This window comes from Marmota flaviventris, chromosome 13 (assembly GCF_047511675.1).
Source record: "Marmota flaviventris isolate mMarFla1 chromosome 13, mMarFla1.hap1, whole genome shotgun sequence".
In the NCBI taxonomy this organism is placed as follows: Eukaryota; Metazoa; Chordata; class Mammalia; order Rodentia; family Sciuridae; genus Marmota; species Marmota flaviventris.
In genome coordinates, this window is record NC_092510.1 from 83,926,029 (window position 1) to 83,949,898 (window position 23,870).

General features: G+C 46.8%; 2 protein-coding genes and 1 non-coding gene across 3 annotated transcripts in view; 2 read left to right on the forward strand and 1 right to left on the reverse strand.

The window, feature by feature from the left end:
• Positions 1-6,716, forward strand: part of Snx30 (sorting nexin family member 30) — a 104,220-nt gene extending 97,504 nt beyond the window's left edge. Inside the window, exon 9 of the mRNA XM_027943034.2 lies at positions 817-6,716. Within this exon, the coding sequence (XP_027798835.2) occupies positions 817-876 (60 nt within the window). The 3' untranslated portion in view covers positions 877-6,716. The remainder of the gene's footprint in view (positions 1-816) is intronic.
• Positions 6,717-10,472: 3,756 nt separating this feature from the next.
• On the forward strand, positions 10,473-10,545 carry Trnag-ccc (transfer RNA glycine (anticodon CCC)). The gene has a single exon. It is a non-coding gene; the product is annotated as a tRNA-Gly (tRNA).
• A 577-nt stretch (positions 10,546-11,122) lies between these two features.
• On the reverse strand, positions 11,123-21,061 carry Slc46a2 (solute carrier family 46 member 2). The gene is made up of 4 exons (XM_027942976.3): positions 19,757-21,061; positions 17,586-17,669; positions 17,041-17,197; positions 11,123-11,978 (listed from the first exon to the last, which is right to left on the reverse strand). The coding sequence occupies exons 1-4, from the start codon at positions 20,883-20,885 to the stop codon at positions 11,921-11,923; spliced, it is 1,428 nt and encodes a 475-aa protein (XP_027798777.2). The 5' UTR covers positions 20,886-21,061; the 3' UTR covers positions 11,123-11,920.
• Between the last annotated feature and the right edge of the window lie 2,809 nt (positions 21,062-23,870).

Genomic DNA, 23,870 nt, shown 5'->3' on the forward strand with positions numbered 1-23,870 from the left:
GCCTGTCTGAGGATCTGGGATGAAGAGATGGATGAGGGGAAAGGGCATCCGTTTACTTTCGTGTTAGAATCGTGAGTCATGAGCACTGTCGCTTAAAAGCAGTGTGTCTTGGGCCAGTGCTTTAACACAAGATTCATTTTCCTCACCTGCAAAGCAGGTGTGCATGTAAAAGATGATAATTCTACCTCACAGAGGTGTTGTGATAAGGAGTGTAAACGTGTAGTAGTGTCTGGACAGAATATAACTGCATCGTTGGGTCTCCTCCTCCCATGCCTCTTTTGGAAGATCCAAGAGTGGCCCCAACAAGCAAATCTGAGTTTGGTGGAGAAGAGTAGATTGTCCACCCACTCTGCCTCAGGTGACTGGTCCGTTCCAGTTGTAATTCTGTGCTTGTGCAAGCCCCACATACCTGGAACACTGTCACCATCCATACGGAGAGCCTAGGCCTCATCAAGGGCTTCCTGCCTGGTCTCCGTTTTGCTTTTTCAAGGGGAAGGTTTTCTTCCAGTGACTCCCATTTCCACTCACTGGGTCTGAGCTTCAGGCACCATGTTGAATGCATGTAAGCCTTGCTGGGACACTGCTGTCTTCCTTAGAGATGGGGATGACACATTCCAAACAAACACCTGTCACCTCCCCTGTTGACAGTAGTTATGGATAATACACACAGGTGTCATTAGACAAAGGTGACCCAGCAGGATTGGCAATGAAAGGGTCGATGAGAGCAGAATTAAGAAGCTGAACCTGAAATCTGAAACCCGTTGCTGATCCTCTGTGAATGTTGTCACTGATCCTCTGTGAATGTTGTCGTTTCAGTGCCTCATGGCGTGGGAGTCAATTATTCCACTGCTGCAGGAGAAACAAGAGACCAAGTAGATTGCTCCTTGGAACAGAGACTCTTCTACCTACACAGGACATGACACCCTGTACTGGAATGTCCCTGCAGTGCTGGAGAGGTGGCATTGGGGAAACAACGCAGAAGCACCTCTTGTTTGTGTATTTCTCTCGCCCCCTTCAACCCACAGTTGTTTTTGATTTGTATTTATTCATTGGTGGAGTCCGTATGGCTGTCATCATCTCTCAGCAAAAGAAGCATACCTCCATGTCACTACGAAGACTTGAAACCAAGCTTCACGGCAGCCCACGCCTGAGGCTGTGACTCTCAGGCTGTGACAGCTTCCTCTTTTGAGATAGCCGAGTTGCTTGTTGCAGGAGGGGACACAGATCTTGCTTTTCAAGGTCATGGAGGAGGCACTAAGAAGAGGCCTCTGGCTTGCTGTGAGTCCGGCGGCTCTGCAGTTGACCTCTGTGGGTGTTGACTTGCCTCTGCCTAGAAGGAGGTGTTGGCATCTCCACAGAAAGTCCTTAATTTACGGTGGCCTGTATCTGTGAGTGTGGCCTGCTGCCTGTTTGTGATGAGTGACACGTGTTTTAAAGTCTGTGTCCACATGCAACCATGCTTGAGTGAGCAAGCCTTGTCCTTATGTAGATGCCTTGGTAGACTGGGGGATGCTGCCTGATCTTGCTTCTGATACCAGAAGGCAATAGACTAGAAACTTTCATGTAAAATGAAGAAAGGTGCATTTTTCTCTGTGAAGGCCTTCAATGTTTTTCTTTGGCCTGTAATTGTCAGCAGTCAGGATTAGACCTCTCGTTTGCAGTCAGAGTAGTTCCCCCGTTGTTGAGATCGGTGGGCATATGCGAGCCCCACCGGTGATGTCTGCTTTGTGCAGTTTGCCTTTACCTCACCAAAAATGCTGAGCTTAATGTTTCCTACCGTGTCCACTGGACGTTTGGGCAATCTTGTGGTGAGGGGGCGGCGAGTATGTTGTATTGTCATGACACAGTTGAAGTTGGTAAACTCAGTGTGAATGTTCTACATAAAGTGCTTTAACCCTTAGGATTTCCTAGTCAGGAAGCAAAGTCAGTACCAGCAGGGGCCTCAAAGGTGACAGGCGTGACATCGCGCTCTCTGCTTCTAGCTAAACTGAAGTCTCAATTTGCAGCCGAATTCCTGGGTACAGCTGGTAGTGTTTAGTCTTTGTTTCAAACTGTTACCAGGTTTACTCTTCAAATCACCACAAAACCAACAGTCAGAAAGGATCTCTCTTCAAACTCACTTTCCCCCCCCTCCTGAAAAGAAGCTACATGTGTTATATGATTGTTCTTTCACTTGTGGCTTATGCTTATAAACCTGTAAATTTAAGCCTCAGACAGACAGTAGTTCGTTGTTTTAAATGAAGCAGTCGGGACTCTGCTTCGTATGCAAGTTAACCTGCAAATGCCGGTCAATGTGCTGCATGTTGAAGTCACTTTATTCCACTCTGACATCAGAGTTGACTTGGGGTCAGCCACAGCTGGCATACTGTTGGAGCAGCAATCGAATAGCAGAGGGGTGTTTGGCTGTTCCATGTTTGACAAAGTCAAATTTGAAATGATAATTTTTACATCCATCGGTACTTGCCTGTACTGCTAAGCTCCATCTGTGCCATTCTAAAACCTTTTGATGTGAATTTTCAGTTTGGTACAAATAGAAATGATTCACGGAAGCGGAAGGGCAAGAACAGTCCCTCTACCCCCATCTCCGGTGACTCAGCATTTCATTCTACCTCTTGAACCATTGAGTTGGTGTGGGTGTGGATGTCCTGGTCCAGCCTGAGGGTGCGCTGGTAGAATTGGGGTGTGCATCTAATCGTTGACAGCCCTCTATTGATACTTGGCAGAAGACACCAGCCTGACCCAGCAGTGAATATTCATTTTTGGAACATGTGAAGCTTTGCTTCGTGGAATGTGTGCTTTAAAAATGTCGAAGGTAGCAGATGTTTGGAAAGAACCATGGAAAGAGCTACAGGGAAACCAGAATCCGAGAACCTGCTAGTTGCCAAATTCCAGAGTCATTCCTGTATAACGGTTACTTGGGAAGGAAGGCCATCCCTCAAAAAACACGCATCGGTCTCCTTGCTGGGAGACATGGGAGGGGGATCCACAATCTGTCTCTGTGGAAGGCAGAGGTCTGGCTCTGCGGGGTTCGGGCTCCTTGGGACTTTTTCTTGCGCTTTGTCTGGGCCCCATGTGGTGCTCTGTGCTTTGAGACACCAGGAAGAGCTGCAGCATTGCCACCTCCTTCCTCCAGGCATGCCGTTGGTAGCAGAGTCAGGAAAACCCTGTATGTTAGACTTGCTTGGAGAAATGGACCTTCCCAGGAAGGCATGTTTGTCCCTGACTTCAGACTGGCATCTGACAAGGTGAGGAACTTTGCCCAGAAGGAAGAGGGCGGGAAAAGGGAGCGAAGGAGGCTCTCCAGCCCTCCCAACTCCATGGCTCCCTCTTGCCCCTGAAGCTCAGCAGTCCCAAGCACTGGTCTGTTTGTCTTGATCAAGTAAAATGGAGATTCACTATGAGAAGCAGAACTGGGAGACTTCTGTGCCAAAGACTGCCTCAGAGAGGCCCCAGTACCCCATCCTCCTTGAATTCACAGAGCTGCAGTGCTGCGATCACTGACTCCTCTCATATTTATCATCCATGAGATTTTTGCTTAAGGGTGCCCTTTACCTGGGGCAGATGGACAGACATGTGTTGAGGAACAATGAAAAGTTGCCCCACACAACTGTCCAGGTCCTGAAAAGAGAAGAGTTTCCTTCACCCAGGTTAAAAGTCCCGGGATGAAGGCAGAAGAGAGAATTCCTAGAAGCCAGAGCAGATTTTAGAGATGCAAATGATGTCAAGCAGAAAGCAGTTGTGGTGTTGACAGCTGTGGACATTGCCTTTGCTTGTCAGTGTGGGGGTCCATAAGAAGATTCTGAGCCTCTGCTCAGAGCAAGGAACCACTGCTCTGAAATGAGGAGGGAACACACGACCCAGCCCGGTTTGGGTTGGGTTTCATCCTTCGATAAGGCTTTACCAATGATGGCTGGCAAACTTTTAGTGTGATCAGGGAGATGATGGGTTTGGTGTTTCACCAGACACCTCTCTCTAGTTGAAATAACAAACAGCCCTGCTCTGGGGATCGTGGTGAATGTAAGATGTCTGTTTTCATGCCAAATTTCAGCACCCCCAGAGTGTGCTCTGGAATCTTGATCGGAGGTGTTCTCTGGGTTGCCCCTTCCCAAGGGGAACAGAATGGTCGCCTTTATTGAGGGACCAACAGGAAGTTCCAACTCAGAGGTGGGCATGATGGCCCCTGGCAGTTGCAAGGGAGATTTCCCTCTTAGGAAGGGAGCCCAAGGGACACCTGGAGTGTGTGTGGCTCAGTCCTGCCATTGATAGTGTTGAAGCCAAAGGTAGCTGGCTCTGTTTTGATAAGACTGTCTCTCCCCTGGATCCGGAGCTGGTGATTGGGGAGGGAGAACACAGTCAAGAACAACCTCCAGGCTGTGTGGGCCTCAGCTGTTTGGGTCTTGGGGTGGGCTGGAACTGGCTAGTTGCCGTTGCTAGAGACCCTACAGGGTGATTCCTCCCAGAAGCTCAGCTGCCTGTGGTCAGGGCAGGGCCCATTTACTGGGACCTCACCTTCCCAGACACCTACTTTAAGGGCTTGTAGCAACTGAGTAAGTTAATTATCTGGCTGGGGTGACATCGCTCTGGCCATCCTCGTTTATGGGAGGATATTGGAATTTGGGTTTGCCTTCTCCCTTTCAAAAGCCCTCAAGATGACAGCAGATTGGACATGCCCTATCATCCCTGAGGTGTCTTTTCAAGCCAGATAACAGGTGGCATTTACTAGTACATTTGAGGAAAACGTCCTCTCCTAGGCCAGACTTACAGACAGATTGGGGTGTATTGGAATTGCGCTCCTCTTCCTTGTTTTAATAATCTAGGAATCAAATTTTTCACCACCCTACTCTGTAGGTTTTTGTTTTAAGTATCCCCAACTTGCACATATCGGAGTGTGCAGGAGCTGTCTGCATTAAAGGAAAAAAAAAGTTGGAGTGGGGCTGTGTTCTAGGGAGTGGACTGCTCTCTTAATCATTTGAGTTTGAAGTGTGTCCTGGGCATGACTGTCCAACCCTTAACTATGTGGCAGAAAAATGTTATCCAGGTAGTTTGTCCTGCTAGTCTGTGAATAAGTGCTATGAAAAACAATAACTTTTAATAAACCAATAAGATATTTGTTTCATATAAACATTCTGTGTATTTAGAACTTGAAAAATCAACAAATCCAGAATTTAAAAATAATGCCACAAGACTGTTAAAAGCCTAACTCTACTTCTGAGAATTTTTCAAGACCTAATATGCCTTATTCTTCCACTAGTGTTTTTAAGATTCTGGATAGAAAGTTTTAGATATATAGTCAGCCATTCAGCTTAAATACTAGAGATCTAACATAGTCAGTCCTCAGTCCTCTTAAAGAAAAAAGCCAGAAAGTGAGGGTCAGAATGAGGTGGCCTTTGGGGAGGAGAGAAGTAAGCGTAGCTATTGCCAAATGATGTTTTTAATAATGCAAGGAAGCCCAGGAACCACACCACCTCTTGTTGTTTTAAAGTGTGAAATATTAATTCAGTGCCTTTTGGCATACTTTTGATTATAGAGGTTACAGTATCAGCATTGACAAATCACAGATCCAGAGAACTCTATAGATTATGACAGTATTGAAGGCTTACCCTGATTCTGCAGAACAGCTTTTGAAGGTACTGTGAGGATCTCAGAGGGGCATGTTTTGGATGGAAAATCTCCACAGGTTGAAATGCCAAAAACATATTCTGTTGACTCACATAATTGAGTCCACTTCAGCAAAGCTTTTGTTATTAAACCAGAGATGAAGAGTGTTGTGTATGTGCCTCTCCCAGGAGGGCTGTTCCCCCCACCACCACCACCAAATGATTCTGGGCTCTTTCTAGGCTGGGCCAGAGCAACCAACACCTACCTGTCCACATTCCTATTGGACAGGTTTGTTCACGGTCGTAGATCAATCTGTCTTTCAGAAATGGTACTAGGAGGAGGAAAGAGAATCACGTATTCCTCTGTGTAGAAGTGGGGAGGGGGAGAAACAGATTGCAGACCAGAATGTGAATCCGTATCATAAATCCGTATCATGTCGCCTGGGCCTTCGTCGGGAACAAACCAGCATCTCTTAATGGTCAGCACTGTCCACCGGACACCCCTGAGCCTGTGCGCCTATCCCATCTCTGTGAGTTGGGATGCATTGAGAGATGACCTACCCCTGATATACTCCCACGAAATCAACTGCCAGCAAACTTTCTAACTTGTATTTTAACTGTTAAGAAGAGATTAAAATTTTACTTAGGACATTTCCAAATTATGGACTGTGTTTTTTTTTAATTTTAGAAATTATTCTTTATGTTTAAGACTTTAAGAGAAAAAGAAAACTCTTTCTGAGGTGTTGATGAAGTCCTCTGTGTAAATGTGTCGTCTTCTCTTCATGCTGCCATTAAGCCAAAACAAAAGCTGTGAATATAAAAAGTGCTCAAGAAGAGTGTGTGTAGATGAGAAAGCAGTTTATTTACAGACCAGAAGTCTTTATTTCATTAAGCTACCAAATGTTAGAAAGAATGTCACCTTTTTTTCTTGTCACTCAGAGATTATGGAATGGGGGAGGAGAGTTGTTTTTGTTGAATTTTTGATGCTGGCACGAAGTTTTTTGCCCACTTTTTTTTCATGTTATCTGTGTATTAAAAAATCTGTTTGTTGTTGTTTACTATGGAATTAGTATTTTACATTTTGAGGTAAATAAAGAATTTGTATTGCTTGATAAACTATTAGCTTGTAAATTCAAACAAAGTTTCTTTACCTCAATTAACTTAAAGTAATGGACCAATAAATCTATAAAAGATGCTTTCTTTACCTTGACTCCTGTTCTCTTTTGTACCATTGTAGGACTGGACAATATGATTGCCACCTCTTTTGTTTTCTTATTTTCTGAACAGAAAATAATTTGCCTATAAGAATCAAATATACAGAGCAACAGGAAAAATATAGCTATGTAATTGAACTATTTTTGTTTTCTAGTTCTTTATCAATCCAAACTCAGTTTACCCTCTCCTACATCTTACAAATTGGTGCTAATTTGGGGAGATGAAGAAATTACCTAGTGTAGTGACCATGGTGATTGACAGGTAGCTGACAGCCAGCCCAGGCATTACAGGAGAGATCTCTTCCTGCACCATCCCATGGCAAAGCACATTATATTCTTGGCCAGGGCTAGTCACTTCCTGACATTTTGCTTGCTAGGAAGTTTTTGAAGAGTTTGTAGGTAAAGAAGAAATGCCTGTGGCTCATCAGTGTTAGAGTGTCTTGCTCAGAGGCCAGAGTGCTTGTTTGTTGGAGTCCAGCTCCGACAGGGGGTCTCAGGAGATGAATGGATGGTGAGGAGTCGGCGAAAGGGGGTGGAGAAACAACACAGACACAAAAGTGAAGATGCTGAATCCCAATCTTGTGAAGTTAATCATATGCACTTTTCATTTTGGCAGGCTCACAGTACTTTGTGGTTACAAAACAGAAATCATTATTCAAAGAAACAAAATAATACGTAGCTACAATTAGATAAGAAGAATGTATCTTGGCTTATGCATAAGCAAGCATTTTTACTTTCAGTTCATGTTTTGCTTTGAGCTGTTTCTGCTTAGTTACCTTTTAATAAGAGTTAGAAATGTCCCAGACTATTGGCCTATACCTTGACTATTCTTTCTTGACTTACTGACTAGAACCGGCGCAGCGGTTATGGCAAGTGGTTAACTTGAAAAGAGAGGCTACTAATTTTAATCAAACAAGAGTAAGAGCACAAACCATTATGCACAGGAACAAGAACAAGTTGCCCAGTCCTAAGCACTAATCTGTCTTCTTAATATTAATTCTTCTTCTCTAGATTTTAATTTAATTTCTCAAAAACTTCCTTGACTGTTTTTCCTACAGGGGGTTTCTCATTAAACATTTACAATTTACATTCCACAGCTGAATATTGCATTTAGAGCAAAGAGATTTATTCTTTAGAAGTAGTTGCATTAATTGGGAAAGTCATGTTTTTTCCTTCATACTTAATGGTCATATGAGAAGTTGCAATCATACTTATTAAAGGAATACAAAACCAAACCAGCCCATTCCCAGAAACCTACTGCGCTCCTCCAGAGGATGGACGCCTTGCGTCATCCCCCTCAGTAGGGCCTTACCATTGCCTGGGTCAGGGGAGGGGCCAGCACTTGTTTATGTAACAGTGTCTATGTAACAGTGGCGGTGCTTTGGAAATGGACCTGATAATGGTGCTAAATTGCCTTTCTGAGAGTAGACATCATTAATCAAAGACAGCAGTCGTACAAAGTGAGGCAGCAATGGGGCTGGGGATTTTGCTCAAGCGGTAGCGCGCTCGCCTGGAATGCATGCAGCCCAGGTTCGATCCTCAGCACCACATATGAACAAAGATGTTATGTCCGCCGAAAACTAAAAAATAAATATTAAAATTCTCTCTCACTCAAAGTGAGGCAGCAAGATGGGATAAGAGGGAGATTTGGGATCCAATCTCAGTCTTTCTATTTACTAACTGACTTAGGCAAGTCACATCTCTCTGACCCTTCAGGATTATGATCTTTGAAAAGAAGATAAGCCTTCCTAGTAGGGTTGTTGGAGGGACGGGCTGTAATGCATTCAAAGCCCCTAAGTGTACAGTGGGCACTCCTTTTGAAAAAACACTTCCTGTTGTTTAAATATGGCCAACTTATATATTAAGGATAACAACCTTTCTGTTTTTAAGTAGACCTTTTTTCTTTCTTTTCGAGAAGACATTGAGATAGGATGCTGAAGGCCTGGGGAACAGATAGGACTAGATTGAAAAAGCCATGGCAGGAAGTGATAAAGAGATGGCGGAGGAAAAGAGCAGCTGGATTTAAGAGATTTCTGTGGTGAGCCAACGGGTCAGGTGATTTGGAAACTTCCAGGCTGGGAGCTGAAGGTGATGCTCTTACCTGAAATCAATTGGGAGAGAACAAATAAAAGATATAGTAGGTGTGAGGTGGTGGAGTGGGATAAGAATAATTAGTTTTGGATGTATCCGGAGGTGGAGATGTTGACTCAGCTGTTGAAAATAGAGTTCTGGAGTCCATGGGAGTTGACCTGGTTATCTGAGGAGAGGATCAAGGACTGGGCCTCGAGAATTAAGGAAGCAGGGAGAAGAGGAGGAAGATTGAAGAAAAGTTCTTAGAGGAGTCAGCTCTATAGGTTGGAGTGGTGGTTCAAGAATTTGGCAGCTTACGGAAACGTCGCTGTTGGCCCCATTGCTAGAGTTGGATTTGAGGGGGGACCCCCAGTTGGTGCTTCTCACAAGTTCCCAGGGAATGCTGATGCCACTGGTCCAAGAACCCCTGGGTTAGAGCAAATAGTAGCAAGGTCACTGGGGACAGGTGAGAAGGTTTGAAACTGCTACACTGATGGCAAGTAGGGTTGAAGAGGAACCAAGATCGGGGCCTTGAGAGTCTAGTTCAGGCTTCTCAACCACAAGCTGAGAGCAGGATCGACGTTGGCAAATAAGGAAATTCCCTGGCCCTTAAAAGCAAGTTCTTTGAGAGCAGGAATGGAGAAGCTAATGATTGGATTCATTCGGGGTGGCAGGGAAATGGTCAGGGACCCAGGTGGGAGGCAGGAGTCAAGAGGAATGAGCATGGCCTTGACTCGTCCCATCAGCCTGGCTCCTGTTGCTATCTCAGTGAGGAGCTCTGCGCCCTGCATGGCCCAAGTGCTGAAGTTGAATTATTGCCTCACCCTCTGCAGTCCACCAGCCACCAACTCTGGTTGACCTCTAGCCCCCTATCTTTCTCGACGCCCCATTGCTCTTCCCGCACCCGTTGCTGCTTGTCCAGGGTGCCAGCCCACGGCCACTCTCACCTGGATCACTGCAGGGCCTCTCGTCTCTTTTTTGCACATCTGTTTTGTGCTGCTCTTCCCACAGAGCTTCTGGAGTGTTCTAAGATGCACATGGAAGAATTCTATGAATGCTCAACCACTATCCCCATTACTCTTACAAACCTTTTGGACATCTTCTCTGCTGTCCCTCCTCACTGCTCCAATCTCATCCCTCTGTCCCATCCTCCTTTTTTGCTCCCTTCACATTGAATTCCTATATCTTAGGCAAATACCTGGAATGTCCCTCAACATCTGGCCTTGGCAACTACTTACCCTTCCTGTCTTATCATAGATGTGATTCTTGGAAAGCCCTGCCTTCTCCCAGATCTGGGTTATATGCTCCCCTCTGTTGACATTTGTTTTTGGAAACATCACTGCCTGCTCTTCTGTCCCCTCCACCTGCTGGACAGTAGGCTGTGTTTGGGCAGGAAGAGTCACACCTTGTTCTCAACTGTATCTCTGCACCTAGCATGCTGTCAGGACCTAAGTAGATGTGCTATAAAGGTTTGTTCACTCCCTGCAAGAGTTTAGAGATACAAACTCTCTAAGCCCAAATGCCCTGACATTTGAGTGCATCCTCTAACTCTTGTGTTTCACTGCAGTTTAAGAATGTCATCACTGGGGCTGGGGATATAGCTCAGTTGGTAGAGTGCTTACCTCCCATGCACGAGGCCCTGGGTTCAATTCCCAGCATCACCAAAAAAGGAAAACGAATGTCATAACTATTATGTACAACCACAAGAATTGGATCCTAATTAGGATAAGTTATACTCCATGTATGTACAGTGTGTTAAAATACACTCTACCAGGGGCTGGGGATGTGGCTCAAGCGGTAGTGCGCTTGCCTGGCATGCGTGCGGCCCAGGTTCGATCCTCAGCACCACATACAAACAAAGATATTGTGTCCGCGGAAAACTAAAAAATAAATATTAAAATTCTCTCTCTCTCTCTCTCTCTCTCTCTCTCTCTCTCTGTCTCTAAAAAAAATACACTCTACTGTCATGTATATTTGGAAAGAACAATAAAGAATGCCATCACTAGCATTCAGGGTGGCACACACCTATAATCCCAGCAACTCAGGAGGCTGAGGCAGGAGGATCAAGGCCAACTTCATCATCTTAGTGAGACCCTAAGCAATGAAAAAAAGCTTGGGATGTGGCTCATTAGTTAAGTACCCCAGGGTTCAATCCCCCAGTCCCTCTAACCTGAAAAAGAATGCCATAGCCCTAGAGTTATAGGGGGAGTCTGACCGGGGAGAAGATGATTCATGCACTCATACTATGAATGTTGATTTTATTTGGATAAATCTGCATTTATATATGTAAGTAAAATGGACAATAAAAAATAATTCAGAATAAAATGGTTCTTCTCATATCCCCTTTCCCTTCATACTTCTGCTTTGGGAGGTATCGGTGACTGAAAATATTCAATTGAATATTTCACTAAGGAAGCTCTTAAAATTGTTTCTTAAAAGCAACAGTGAGGAGGGAACATTGCCGCTCCGGCCTGAGCTCCATTTCTCTCCTGAGTGTTCAGCTAACAAGGCCTCAGGAAAGAAAGCTAGCTTTTTTTTTCAAGGTTTTATTTTAATTTGAAAGGTACTATTGTTTACACAAAACTGTTGCAAGTTCTTGTAAAATACCCCTCTCACATTCCCCCGGGCTGTTGAAAATGAAGGCTTTTGGTTCTCCCGTGGGACTTCTAGCACAGCACCCAAGTGACCAGTCAGCCTGTGTTGGTGCCCTCAAGACAATCCCCAGAAGAAAGGGTGCCCGCTGGCTGCAGCTGCCCTCTAGGGCCTGGGATGGCTGCGCACACAGCCTGCACCCACAGAACCTAACCTCTGCCTAATGGGCATCTGAAAGCTAAGAAAGTTCTTCTATCACTCAGAAAGTGCTTATTCCACCCACCAGGGACCCCTGAGCCAGAGCAGATCATTCAGAGGCTGATTCTGGCTGGGACTCGCGTTTCTTGGGCAGTGAGTTTGCTTTGGTCACCAGTTCTCTGGACCCTTCCTTGTCTTCAAGGGAACTTGGCCATGGCTGGTGTTTTCAGCTTCTGCAGGTCAGTGCCTTCATTTCTCAGTCGTGTTTCCATATTGCAACCATAGGACTTGTTTATAGGCCACGATGCTGAAAGAGTTTGCAATAGAGTTACAAGAGAACAGCTGAGGCAAGGGGGTAGCTCTTCAGGCCCGCCAGTGTTGGGGTTGTCTCTGGCTACTCTTTATCACGGGAGAGCGAGAAGCTGTCTCCATTATGGCATCAGAATGCTGACACTGGAGGGGACTTCTCTCACTCTGGGTTCCTATCAGACCTGTGATAATGAACTTCTCCCTGTTCCCCATCACATCATGAGCCCTTTGCATCTATATTTTCTTGGAATCTCATCTCCCTCCTGCTTGATGACAAACTCCATGCAGAGCTCATGATGAGGACTGAACTTCACTAATCCAAAACAAATGAGCTGCCTCTTCTGCTTTCCATAACTCCTTTATCTCTCCCATAAATCTAGTTTTAAAATATCAGTAATAAATGGAGACATAGCAATTAGGATCTCTGGGTTGAAGTCCTGGATCTGTGTGACCTTTGGCTTGTCCTGAACCTCTGGGGCCCTCACTTTTCTCATCTGTGGGAATTCCAGGATCCTCAGGTTCTAAGCTCAAACACGGCTCTCTTGATGGATGCACAACACCCAGCACTGCTGAGTGGGGTGTGAGCTTAACTCCAAGTCTTCCAAGGGAAGCTTTAGAGAAACTCTGAACACTGACTTCCCACCTGCTATGAACCGTAAGGCCCTACCAGGGGGAGGCATTTACTGTGCTTCCAGCAAAACTCCCCGTATTACAAGGCTGGTAAGTGGAAATGCTAGACTTAGAGGCCGCCAGCACAGGGCCACATAATCGGTGCCTTGCAGTCCTGACTTTGCAGCCGATGCTGACTGTGGACACCACCGAACAGCTGCATGTCAACTGGCAGGTCCAACTTCAGGGTCAGCCAACAGGCAATTCTGGGTGTGAGTGGTCAGTATTGCTGGCTAGTAGGTGCCACAGCCTGTGGCCCAGCATTCATTCATTCACTCAACAAATCCTTCTTGAGCACTTCTTATATGTCAGGCTCTTTGCTGGACACAGTGGATACATGGTACGCCACAGAGCTGTCCTCAGGGGGGCTGTGGTCTAAGGGCAAGTGTATTAAACAGATAATCACTAAGTGGTCTTCAACTATCATGCTATGAAGGAAAAACAGAGGAAGCCTTGGGAACATATAATAGAAGAATCTAATTCAGACTGAAAAGAGGAAAATCCTCTGTGAAAATGACAAGTTCGAGTCTCTGTTTCCTGATCTGCAAATGGGGACAATAGCAATTACCTCAAAGGATTGTTTAGGAAGGTTAAATTAGTTTACAGATATGAAATGATGTGTTTTGTTGTTATAATTTTTCAAAAGAGATGGGTGTGATTGAATGTGGGTTTGTAGATTGGAGAAGATGAGGTCATTCTCTTCTTACAGCTTCTGTCTTCTCTATGCAGTGAGGCATGTGCTGAGTGCATGTGTGTTGGAGGCTAGCAGGAGAGGCCAGCTGACCACACAGGTATTTCCCCAGCACCTCTGAATTGCATATAAAGAAGAGCAAGTAGGAGAAGGCAGTTTCTCATATTAGCATGAAATCAGTTCACTTTGGTACCAGGAAAGGGCAGTACCACAGCCCCTCGGGATTGCAAATAGGCTGTTGGCAGTTCTGGCCCAGGGACCTCTCCTGGCATCAAGGAGGATTTATACTGTGATGTTCCAGCCTTCTTCACTCCGGTCCTCTTCGGCTCTAACATGCCTTCCTGTTGTTTTTTTTTTTTTTTTTCTTTCTTTTCCTCAATACTACCGATTGAATCTACCACTAAACTACATTTCTAACCCTTCTTTATTTTGAGACAGTGTCTTGCTAAGTTGCCTGGGCTGGCCTCAAACTTGTGATCCTCCTGCCTCAGCCTGCTGAATGGGTGGGATTGCACGTGTGCACCATCTTGCTGGGCTCTTTCTGGGTTTTTCTGTCAATAGAATGTCTTTCTGAGGTCCTTTCCTGTTTCTTTCACTCAATAATGATACAGCCTGGCCTCTTTCCCTGTAAGAATTTTTCAGGATCTCATTTCTTTACGACTTCATGGGCAGGAAAGGTAATGGAAACACTCTCTTATGCTAGAAAGTTTCGATCTTGTACATTCAAATTACCTGGTGAGCTTTTAAAAATTCCTGCACCCACAGCTCTAGGCAGAACTTTGGTCTCTCTATAAAGGGTCTCTTTAGGGGACTCTGGCACCTTGGTAAAGTTCACACCTACAATTCCAGGTATATCCTTAAGGTCTCTCTACCTCCATCAAAGTCATCTAGATAGCAACTGGCTACAGAATAGCTGAATTTTTAAAAATTTCCATTTCTAATTTTAATCTATGATCTGATCAACAGTGACAGTTGTCCAGAAAACAAGCTTATCTCAAAACAAGTATCCCACAGTAAATGCTGCTGAAAGTTGCTTTATACTATCTTAGAATTTTAAAAAGGTTTTAGTTAAAGTTTTCTCTTCTCTCATCTCTCCAATGAAATAATATGAAATTCAACTTTTCATGTATGTAATAAACCATTATGGTTACACACAAAAGTAAAAAAATAAAAGTAAAAAATCCCTATACCGGCACTGTGCCCCAGGTCATCTGAGGAATGTTCTCTGTTGGGGGATGGGGGGTGGTCCTGAAAGCAGTAATTTAGAGAAATTTCCCAGTTTTCCAGTGTACAGAGAACTGGCTTTGTTTGCTTGTGTCTCTGCTATTCCGCGTCTGCAAAAGTGAGCAGTTAAAGTGCCTCATCCCCACGAGCACAGGATTAGTTCCTTTCTCGAATGTTTCCAGATTCTCGCCTGCTTCTTCGACATAAGATCACAACAACCCTGTGTGGCTAATTAAGAGCCCAAGTGCACTGGAATGAAGTATCGAGGACAGCACCTCTGGTACTTGGGTCTCTTCATGAAGGCAAGGTAACTTATTTAGCACACCCAAAGCAAATCAAACTGCAGAAAGGAAGTAATGAATTTTCTCATGATTTCCATTTGTCAACTTGTCTGTATGCACACATAACTAGCAAAATTAGTTTGTCCTTGTTTTTTCGTGTTTGCCAGTGAATTAGAACTGAAGACTTTTCCAGTGGACAGAATTGCTTATGTGTTACTTGGCTGGCTAAGGGGCTGAGGCTCTCAAGAAATTTTTGTTGCCTGCTAGCTCAGTCAGTCCGACCTACTCAGCTAGGACTCCTATGAAAAGGCCCCAGGGCCGGACAGTCCAAGGACAGATCTGGTTCAGTCCCCTTCTAATAAATGAGACTGGGTCATGGCCCTCTGCCTGGCCAGCTTCTCTCAGTGATTTTTATCTTCACATCTTATTTTTTTTTCAATTAAGAAATAAACTAAAGAGGCTTAATAATTGATGTCTTCTACCCTAGAAGGCTCAGATTTTGTGCAGCCAGGGACCTGTATTATGATGGGGTGTGAAAATTTCAAAAAGGGGTTTATCTCTGTCCTCTTGCAACTTTCCCTCAGTCGTTTTCTGCTCTGTAGCCTATAATCCCACCTTAATTGATATATAGCACTCTCATGGGTTACTGGGCATGTACCTTTAACTGCAACCCATATCAAATCCCTTGTACTTTTTTGTGGCTGTATTTCTCCTGTGGCTATATCTGTCCTCTAGAGGTACATATATACATATATAATCTATATGCGTATGTATTTTTTTCTTCTCTGGCCAGGCAGCACCGATACATGAGAGCCCCTCACTTGGGAGGAAGGGGCAAAGGACCAAAACTATGCTGTCCAAATGGGAGCCATTAGCCACATGCGGCTCCTGAAAACTAGAAATGCAACTAGCCCAAACTGAGATGTACTAGAAGTATAAAAAAAAAAAGTAAAATATCTCTGGTTAATTCTGTAAGTTATTTCCATGTTGAGATATTTTGAATACCAACTGTGCTGTTAGTATGATTAATTTCAGTCACTTTTAACCCCACCCCCCTTTTTTTTGGTACTAGGGATTGACTTCTACTGCTGAGCTACACCCTTAGCCTTTTTTAAACTTTTATTTTGAGACAGAACTTTCACTAAATTGCTGAGGCTGGTCTTGAACTTGCCATCCTCCTGCATCAGCCTCTAGGGACACTGGGATTGCCATAGCACCCATCTCATTTTATCTTGTAAAAATGTGGCTTCGTAGCCAGACGTGGTGGCACAAGCCTATAATCCTAGTGGCTCAGGAGGCTAAGGCAGGAGAATTTTGAGTTCAAAGCCAGCCTCAGCAAAAGCAAAGCTCTAAGCAATTCAATGAGACCCTGTCTCTAAATAAAATACAAAATAGGTCTGGGAATGTGGCTTAGTGGTTGAGTGCCCCTGAGTTCAAGCCCCAGTATCCCTCCCACCCACCCCGCCCAAATGTGGCTTCCTAGCAAATTGAAAGCATGCGCGCGTGACTTGTCTGTGTGACTCACACTCTTACTCCTACTGGATGGGGCTGGCTGAAGGCAGAGCTGTCTTTCCATTCTGTGGACCACGCTGGTTAGTGCTTTGTCTGAGACCAGTATTCCTCTCCTTTGCTTCTCAGCCCTCCTCCTACCTGTTACCTCCCTGAGAGTTGCTTGCTGTTGTTTCACAAACGACACTGTTCCCCCAGAGGAGGCAAGAGCACTGCCTAAGGCCACAGGGGAGCTCGCTCAGTCCCTGAGCAGATCTTCATGCACTGAGCACAGAACCCTTGCAGAGCCCAGAGAAGAGTGTTTCTGGAAGGAGGCAGGATGGCTCTCACCTAAAGGGAACCTAACAAAAAAGGTCCCAATGGTTCAAGGGAGTTTCTAATGCCAGCTTCTAATTATAAGGAAGTAGGCGAAACTCCTATAAATAAATTGTCGTTACAAAACCACCAGGAAGTGAGCCAGCGGTTGGGGCTCTCTGTTCATTATTTGTGATTCTGGAATTCCCAGATTGCCAGATTACCAGTTTGAGGGAACCAAAGGATGTTTTCTTTATGAGCGAGTCTGCTCAGAAGTGGCTGCACTGATACTGAAAATAAATCATCCTGAGATGGTTGGGGTAGAGATGGTCCAACAGTCCTGTTCTAAGCACCAGGGCCCAGCCCACAGAGCCACACCAATCCGGTCTTACCCAATCGGGACAATGGCCAGGAAGGAGAGAAAGGAGGACAGAACAAAGCAGGTGCCCAGGAACTTGTCCATGGTAAGCTGATAGAGGTTGTTATACACGGTGGATGTCACCACTCCGGTCAGAGCCAGGGACAGCTGCAGAATGACGAACACCTTTCCTGTGGAGGGACAGAGGTTACCAAGAAATGTGCTGTTGTTCCCTCTAGCTGCATCTCTGGGGAGCTCTCGGGGACCCCTTTGCTCTCCCAAAGACTCCTTTTCAGTCTTCAAGGCTCACCTCATCAGGAATCCCACCTCCCTCTAGCCGAATTTTCCCAAAGCCTATTGATGACAGGGTCTTTCTTCGAAGCTTTTCAGTGACTGACTTTCTGAGACTTTCCCACCTTCCTGTCTTCACTCCTGTCCTGGATGGAAACCAGTGTGTTCCTAATGTACTTGAGGATGCTTCTGGAACTTTCCCCAAGGTCTTCTGCAAGCCGGTGCTTCCAGCTAAACAGCTCTGAAACAGCCCTAGCAGAAGATTCTGGAGTGGTTTCTTTCACTTACCGTAAGAGGAGCCATTGATGAGTTTGGACATGGCTGAACGGATGGTCGTGATGGGGATGAGGGCGAACAGCATGACGGCACGGGCTGTAAGAGATCACACACAGCACTCCTCACTGTGGCCCAGCACTGGCCAAGGAAGAGATCAGAATAAGGCAAAAACAACTCATTCAGTCCTGCAGCCCACAGTTCCTACAGGGCTTGACCCGAAAGAAGCATCTTTTTTTTTTTTTTGCCAGAAGACTGGTGTCCCGCACGGACCAGATGCTCACTCTCAGCTCTAAGTGAACTATTGATGCTGAGTACCAATCTGCAAGTTGACACGGAGGCTGATGGTGAAGGGCGGTATTTTTTTAATTTTTTTTTTTTTTTTTTTTACATTTTTATTGGCTTGAACACAGGGATCCTCCACCACTGAGCTACATCCCCAGCTCTTTTATTTATTTATTTAGTTTATTTTGAGACAGGGTCTCGCTATTTTGTTTAGGGCCTCGTTCAATTGCTGGGCTAGCCTCAAACTTGGGAACCTCCTGCCTCAGCCTCCAGAGTTGCTAGGATTACAGGGATGTCCCCCACTCCCCAGGCTGAAGGGATCTTTATCGGCAGAGTTAAATGGTTTCTAGAGAGGGAGCTGATGCTGTCAAAGTGACCCAAGGCTCTTCTCCTGGTCTCCAGGGGACAGAAGTGAGAAGTTCCTGACCTTATTATTTCTGAATACCTCTGGAAGGCTGTTTCAGGAGCTCTGGCAAACTGCTTCCAGAAATGTTTCCCCTAATATAACTGCCACGCACCCCTCGAGCCCTGCTGTTAGCCAGAAGCTGTGTATGTATGTGTGTAAGTTTGGGGTTGGGTAGAAGGAAGGGAGGGAGAAGTGTGTGGGAAGAGGAATGTTCTGTCCTTTGCACATGGCTTTCTTAACTAGGAACTGGACAGAGGTCATCTTGTCATTTTGTTAGGTGTTTTTCTGAGGTGTGTGATCTGGACCAAGGGACACTCCTCTGATAGCTATCTAGAGTCATTCTTCCCAATATGTTAGCCACATAGGCTATTTAAATTAATTAAAATAGACTTTAAAATTCTGCTCTAGCCACATTTCTGGTGCTCAGTAGCCACCTGTTGCTAGTGGCTACTGTATGGGACAGATGGGATTCATCATCATCATTGTAGAGAGCACCCCTTGGAGCACTAGTCGAGGGCTCTCTGCTTGTGATAGTCTGATTTCTGTACTCAGATGGAAGCTTCATTTTGTTTCTTTGAGGGAATTTATTTCACTGGTTGTAGAAGGCACTTATTAAGATTTTTTATGCAGCTGGGACTGGTGGCGCACACCTGTAATCGGGAGGCGGAGACAGGAGGATCGCGAATTCAAAGCCAGTCTCAGCAATGTTGAGGCACTAAGCAACTCAGTGAGACCCTGTAACTAAATGACATACAAAACAGGGCTGGGAATGTGGCTCAGTGATTGAGTGCTCCTGGGTTCAATTCCTGGTTAACCCCCGCCTCCCACAAACAAAAAGTAAAAAATAATTTTCATGCATTGTTTAAAAGTCTTTGCTTGGTTGCCAGTGATTTAAATTAAGGGATCATTTGAGTTAGGTCTTTTAAAGTTGGGGAGAAGAGCCCATTAAAGTTGGGGAGAAGAGCCAGGTGTGGTGGCACATGCCTGTAATCCCAGTGGCTTGGGAGGTTGATGCAGGAGAATCTCAGGTTCAAAGCCAGCCTCAGCAAAACTGAGATGCTAAGTAAGTCAATGAGACCCTGTATCTAAATAAAAAAATACAAAATAGGGCTGGGGATGTGGCTCAGTGGATGAGTGCCCTTAAATTCAATCCCTGGTACCCTCTCCCACCAAAAAAAATTGTGGAGAAGAACCTCAATCCCATTTCCATTCAAGTCCATCCTGAGCCTTCCCAGCCTTCCCTCTGACTTCAGGTACCCCTGACCACACTTCCTTGACCTTATAGACCTACGGGAACCATTCTGGCATCGTTTCAGCCAGCAACGCAGACAATACAATACAGATAAACACAAGTGACTATAATCCTGTCTCCTTGTGCGTTTTGGATAGCAGGTTCAATCACTGGTGCTGAGCTGGGACAAGGTCCTAGACCCCAGTGACCCTTGTGTCTGCTCCATTACTCATAGGGCCAGCAATCCAAGAACGCCAGACTCACCAATATAGAACATGTATGTCTCTTTCACAAAGGCCAAGAGGAGGGCTCCTGATCCGAAAGAGACCATCCCAATCATGATCATGGTGGTGTCCTGGAAGCAGCGGGAGAAGACCAGGACGCCCAGAAAGCTGGTGATGAAGATGATGTACCCGGAAGCCATACCATAGCCCACCTGCACTTGGTTCCAACTGAGAGGCTCCCTCAGCACAAAAAGAGGCATCATGTCCACTGTGCCTACTACAGCCAGGTCATAGATGATGGCACCCACAAAGAGCAGGACAATGATGGTTCTTTTGGGTCTGCCTTTTCCAGGAGGTGGAGTGTGCACCACTACATTTTGCTTTTCTGGCTGATCAGGATCCAGGGTGCGGTAGGTGCCCACTATGCCAGACTCCGTATCCACTGCAGGGAGCTTCTTGTTGGCCTTGGCTATGGGTTCAGGGACCTTCAGCACCAAGAGGCTATAGAAAAGGGCAAAAGTGGCACAGCCTACGCTGCAGGCTGTCAGCACCAGGCCCTGCCTAGAGTGCCCAGTTATTTGCTTGAAGAGATGACCCGAGGCCATGCTCCCGCAGAACCCCGCCAAGCCCAAGACCAAATCGATAACAATGAGGCGCAGGGAGCGGCGGCCTTCAGAGGAGCCCAGAGATCCCAGCGCCATGACCCCGGACCAGAAAGCCGAGAAGCCGCCGCCCAGCCCATTGAGCGCTGCACCCGCGTACAACACTGCCACCGGCCAGTCCAGCAGCACCTTGAGCAGCAGTGTGAGGCGGGAGAGCAGGAAGCCCAGCAGCGACACGGAGATGGAGATCTTGCGGTGGTAGCGGTCGCTGAGCCAGCCCAGCCCATAGGCGGACAGCAGGGGCGTCAGGCCCACGACGAGGTTGTAGATGATGTAGAAATTGGAGATGGCCTTCTGCTGTTGGTCCTCTGGATCCCCCCGGGGCGAGGGGCTGGTGCTGTAGTTGGAGGAGCCCCCGGCTGCGAAGGACGCTTTTACCACTAGGAGTAATCCCGCGTCGTAGAAGGAGCTGGCCACCTGGGACGAGGCTACCACCGGCTCGATCCAGGTCCTCACCTGGAAGTGAGGCCGGTGGCCCCTCCACGGGCAGGCGACCTCGGGACCCATGGGACCTCTTCTGATGGAGAACACAGGGGTTTGGTGGCTGCAGCGATCGGGAGATGCTGCCAGACTCTGCAGCTCCGAAGGGTCCGGGCTCCGACCCAGAGTGCGGGTGTGCGCCGCGCGTGCTGCTGCGCACCCGAGCCAGGCGAGCGGAGTGAGGGCGCGGAGCGCGTGTGAGAGCAGCCACTTCAGCAGCCAAGTGACCTCCCCGGCCGCGGCCACTCCTCCCCAGGACAGAAGGAGCCGCGCCCCGCCCCCGCCTCCGCCCCCGCGGGCCCAGCGGGCTGGCGACACACCAGAGCAGGGAAGCCAGGCTCTTCGGAGAGCACGGCGAGACCGGCTCCAGCGCGCCCGCCCGCTGGCCGCCGCGTCACGCTGCTCCTGCGAGCGCGGCCGCCTGACCAGGGCCGAATTTCCCCCCAGCCAGGCGTGCCGGGACCTCCCGCGGGCCCCTAGGGTTTGTCACTTCAGGGACTGAAACTCACCTGAGAGGGCGCCCTGGGACCTGCCAAGGGAGCGTTTCCAAATTCTACTGTCCCAGGAAGACAGGTTTGGGCGAGGGCTTCTGCCTGGGATAAGCGCCCGGGTGTGAAGCTTTACTTGTAGAGTTTAAAAGCAGCAGGACCCATGTGGGGAGCTAGTAGCACAGACTTTGGGAAAAGTAAGCCGAGAAGCTCCGAAGCCCAGGGTCCTTCCAGGGCCAAGGCCTTTGGGGGAAGAGCGCTGCTCTGTGCTCCTGCGGTGGTGGCCCCCACTCAGCAGGTGCCTCAGCTTGGGGCTCCTGCCTCAAACTCCCAGCCCTAGTTGTCCCCCTCCAGATGATAAAATTGGACTCTGTAGGAGCTGGAGCCTCCTGGAGAGGGCAGGGTCATCTTGCCTAGAGTGGATTCCCCAGGGACCCCTTGTGCTTCTTAGTTCCTGGTCTCATGGGCTCACCCCCCTGGGCTGGTGGGAGACCTCTCCCCTAGGTGGCCTTTCATCCCCCTTTAAGTACACACTTCTTCAAAAAGGACCATGAGGGCCAGGGTCAGAACACACCAAGGAGCAAGAGACTCTCCTCCAGGGATGGAGAGTCAAAAACACATGGGCAAACAGGAACCCAATGTCAGAAAGACAAGTTCGAGTCTGCAGGAAGAGACTGAAACATCAAATGGAACATGTCCTCATGTAAGGAGTAGGAATCAGATAACAAATTATTTTTTAAATAGATCTGTGCCCCTTAGGTAGTTTTTATGGGGGCTATAATGTCCCTCCTTACCCCTGCCTGCCACTGCCAGCCCCCTCATGTCCAGATTCTGATAGCTCTGCCTTCTGCAAGGGTAGAGAGGCAGCTAGTCTCAGCCTAAAAGATGTGCCCTGTGGACCTGCTCAGCAGCTCCCCCCACTCCCTGCCTGGTTTCACCAACCATGTCTGGCTCTCCCACTCCATTCCTATCCTATTTTTCCAGAGGCTGCAACACACAGCCCAACCAGCCTGCTCCAGTGAGCAGCGGAGGCTGCAGGGGATGGGTGGGTTGTGGGAAAAGGTAGATTTTGCAATCAGATACAGCTGTGAGAACGACCTGAACTAGAAGGACCACTCTGGCCACCTGATCAAGGAGTCTGTCTATTCTTGGGGCTCCAGACAGTAGGGGGCAAACTGGGTCCTCTCTGGGAGGTGTGTGGTACCTCAGTTCTTCCCATCCTCTTGTGAAATTTGAAGGGCCTTTGACTCACTTCAGATCCAGGACAGGTCTAGTGGAATCAGGACCATGAGGTGGTAGCCAGCTCTGAGACCCTTCAGGCTTGAGACCTGAGTCCTCTGGCTTGATAATGAGCTAGAGTCAGGACAGCTGGTGTCCCTCTGGTTGTGGCTACTCTGGATTGGATTATATTCTTGTCATGTTCCTGTACCCTTCTTCATCTCTGAATGCAGGCCTCAACTGGGCTAGCCCCTGGTCATCCTCCATGGACTAGACTTTCAGCAAGTTGAAGGGCATCACATTAAGACAGTTTAGAATCTAGTCCCCAGCTCAAAAATGGATTCATTAAAATGCAAAGGTTTAAACTCTTCTTGTTTTTATATTGACAAAGGCACACTATTCCAGGAGAAAAGGGACTAAGAAGAAAACTGGCAGTTAACATTTACTGAGCCCTCACTATGTAGTAAGCACTTTACATGAATGAAATTGTCTCCGGAAGTATATGTGACACTGAAACCGGAGAGGTTAAGTCAGTTGCACAAGAACACACAGCTAGTAAATCAGAAAGCCTGTCGCTGTGGGGGGAAAATATAGGTCACAGAGAAGATGTCCTCTCAACCAACATGCATAGGAAAGTTGGAGAGGTGCAGAAACAACATAGTCATGACGTAATTATTATTGATCAACATCGTATTGCATAAATGAAGAACAAGAGGAGTAGTTGGGAAGTTTATTTATTGGACTTATAATAACATTCAATACATTTGTTTTGTTTTGATGGCCCACAAACCTCATTTTAGAAAGAAAAAGTCATTGTGATTGATTGATTGATTGATTGTCTCAGGGACTGAACCAAGGACCTCTCATGTACTTAACAGGTGCTTCACCATGAAGTTCACCCCCAGCTGTGGAAAACATTTTCAATGTTAAAAGACGAAATCATTAGGCCCAGCTTTAGCTGAGAGGGAAGCTCTGTGCCTGAGTCAAGGATGGGAAGCCCACACCCTGGGGTGGGGCTAGGAGGACAGAGGAGGGACAAGGGAGGGGGTGAGGAACCGAAGTGTGAGGAGGAAATGAGACTAGGGGCCCTGGTGGAAGAGGCCAGCATGGGAACCCCTGGTGTCAGGATGATCAGAAGGACTTCAGTAGAATAGGAGTGTCCAGGGATGACTTTATATATTTGTTTATTTATTTTTGGAGTACCGGGGATTGTACTCAGGGGCACTCAACCACTGAGCCACATCCTCAGTCCTATTTTGTATTTTTTAAATTTAGAGACAGGGTCTCACTGAGTTGCTTAGTGCCT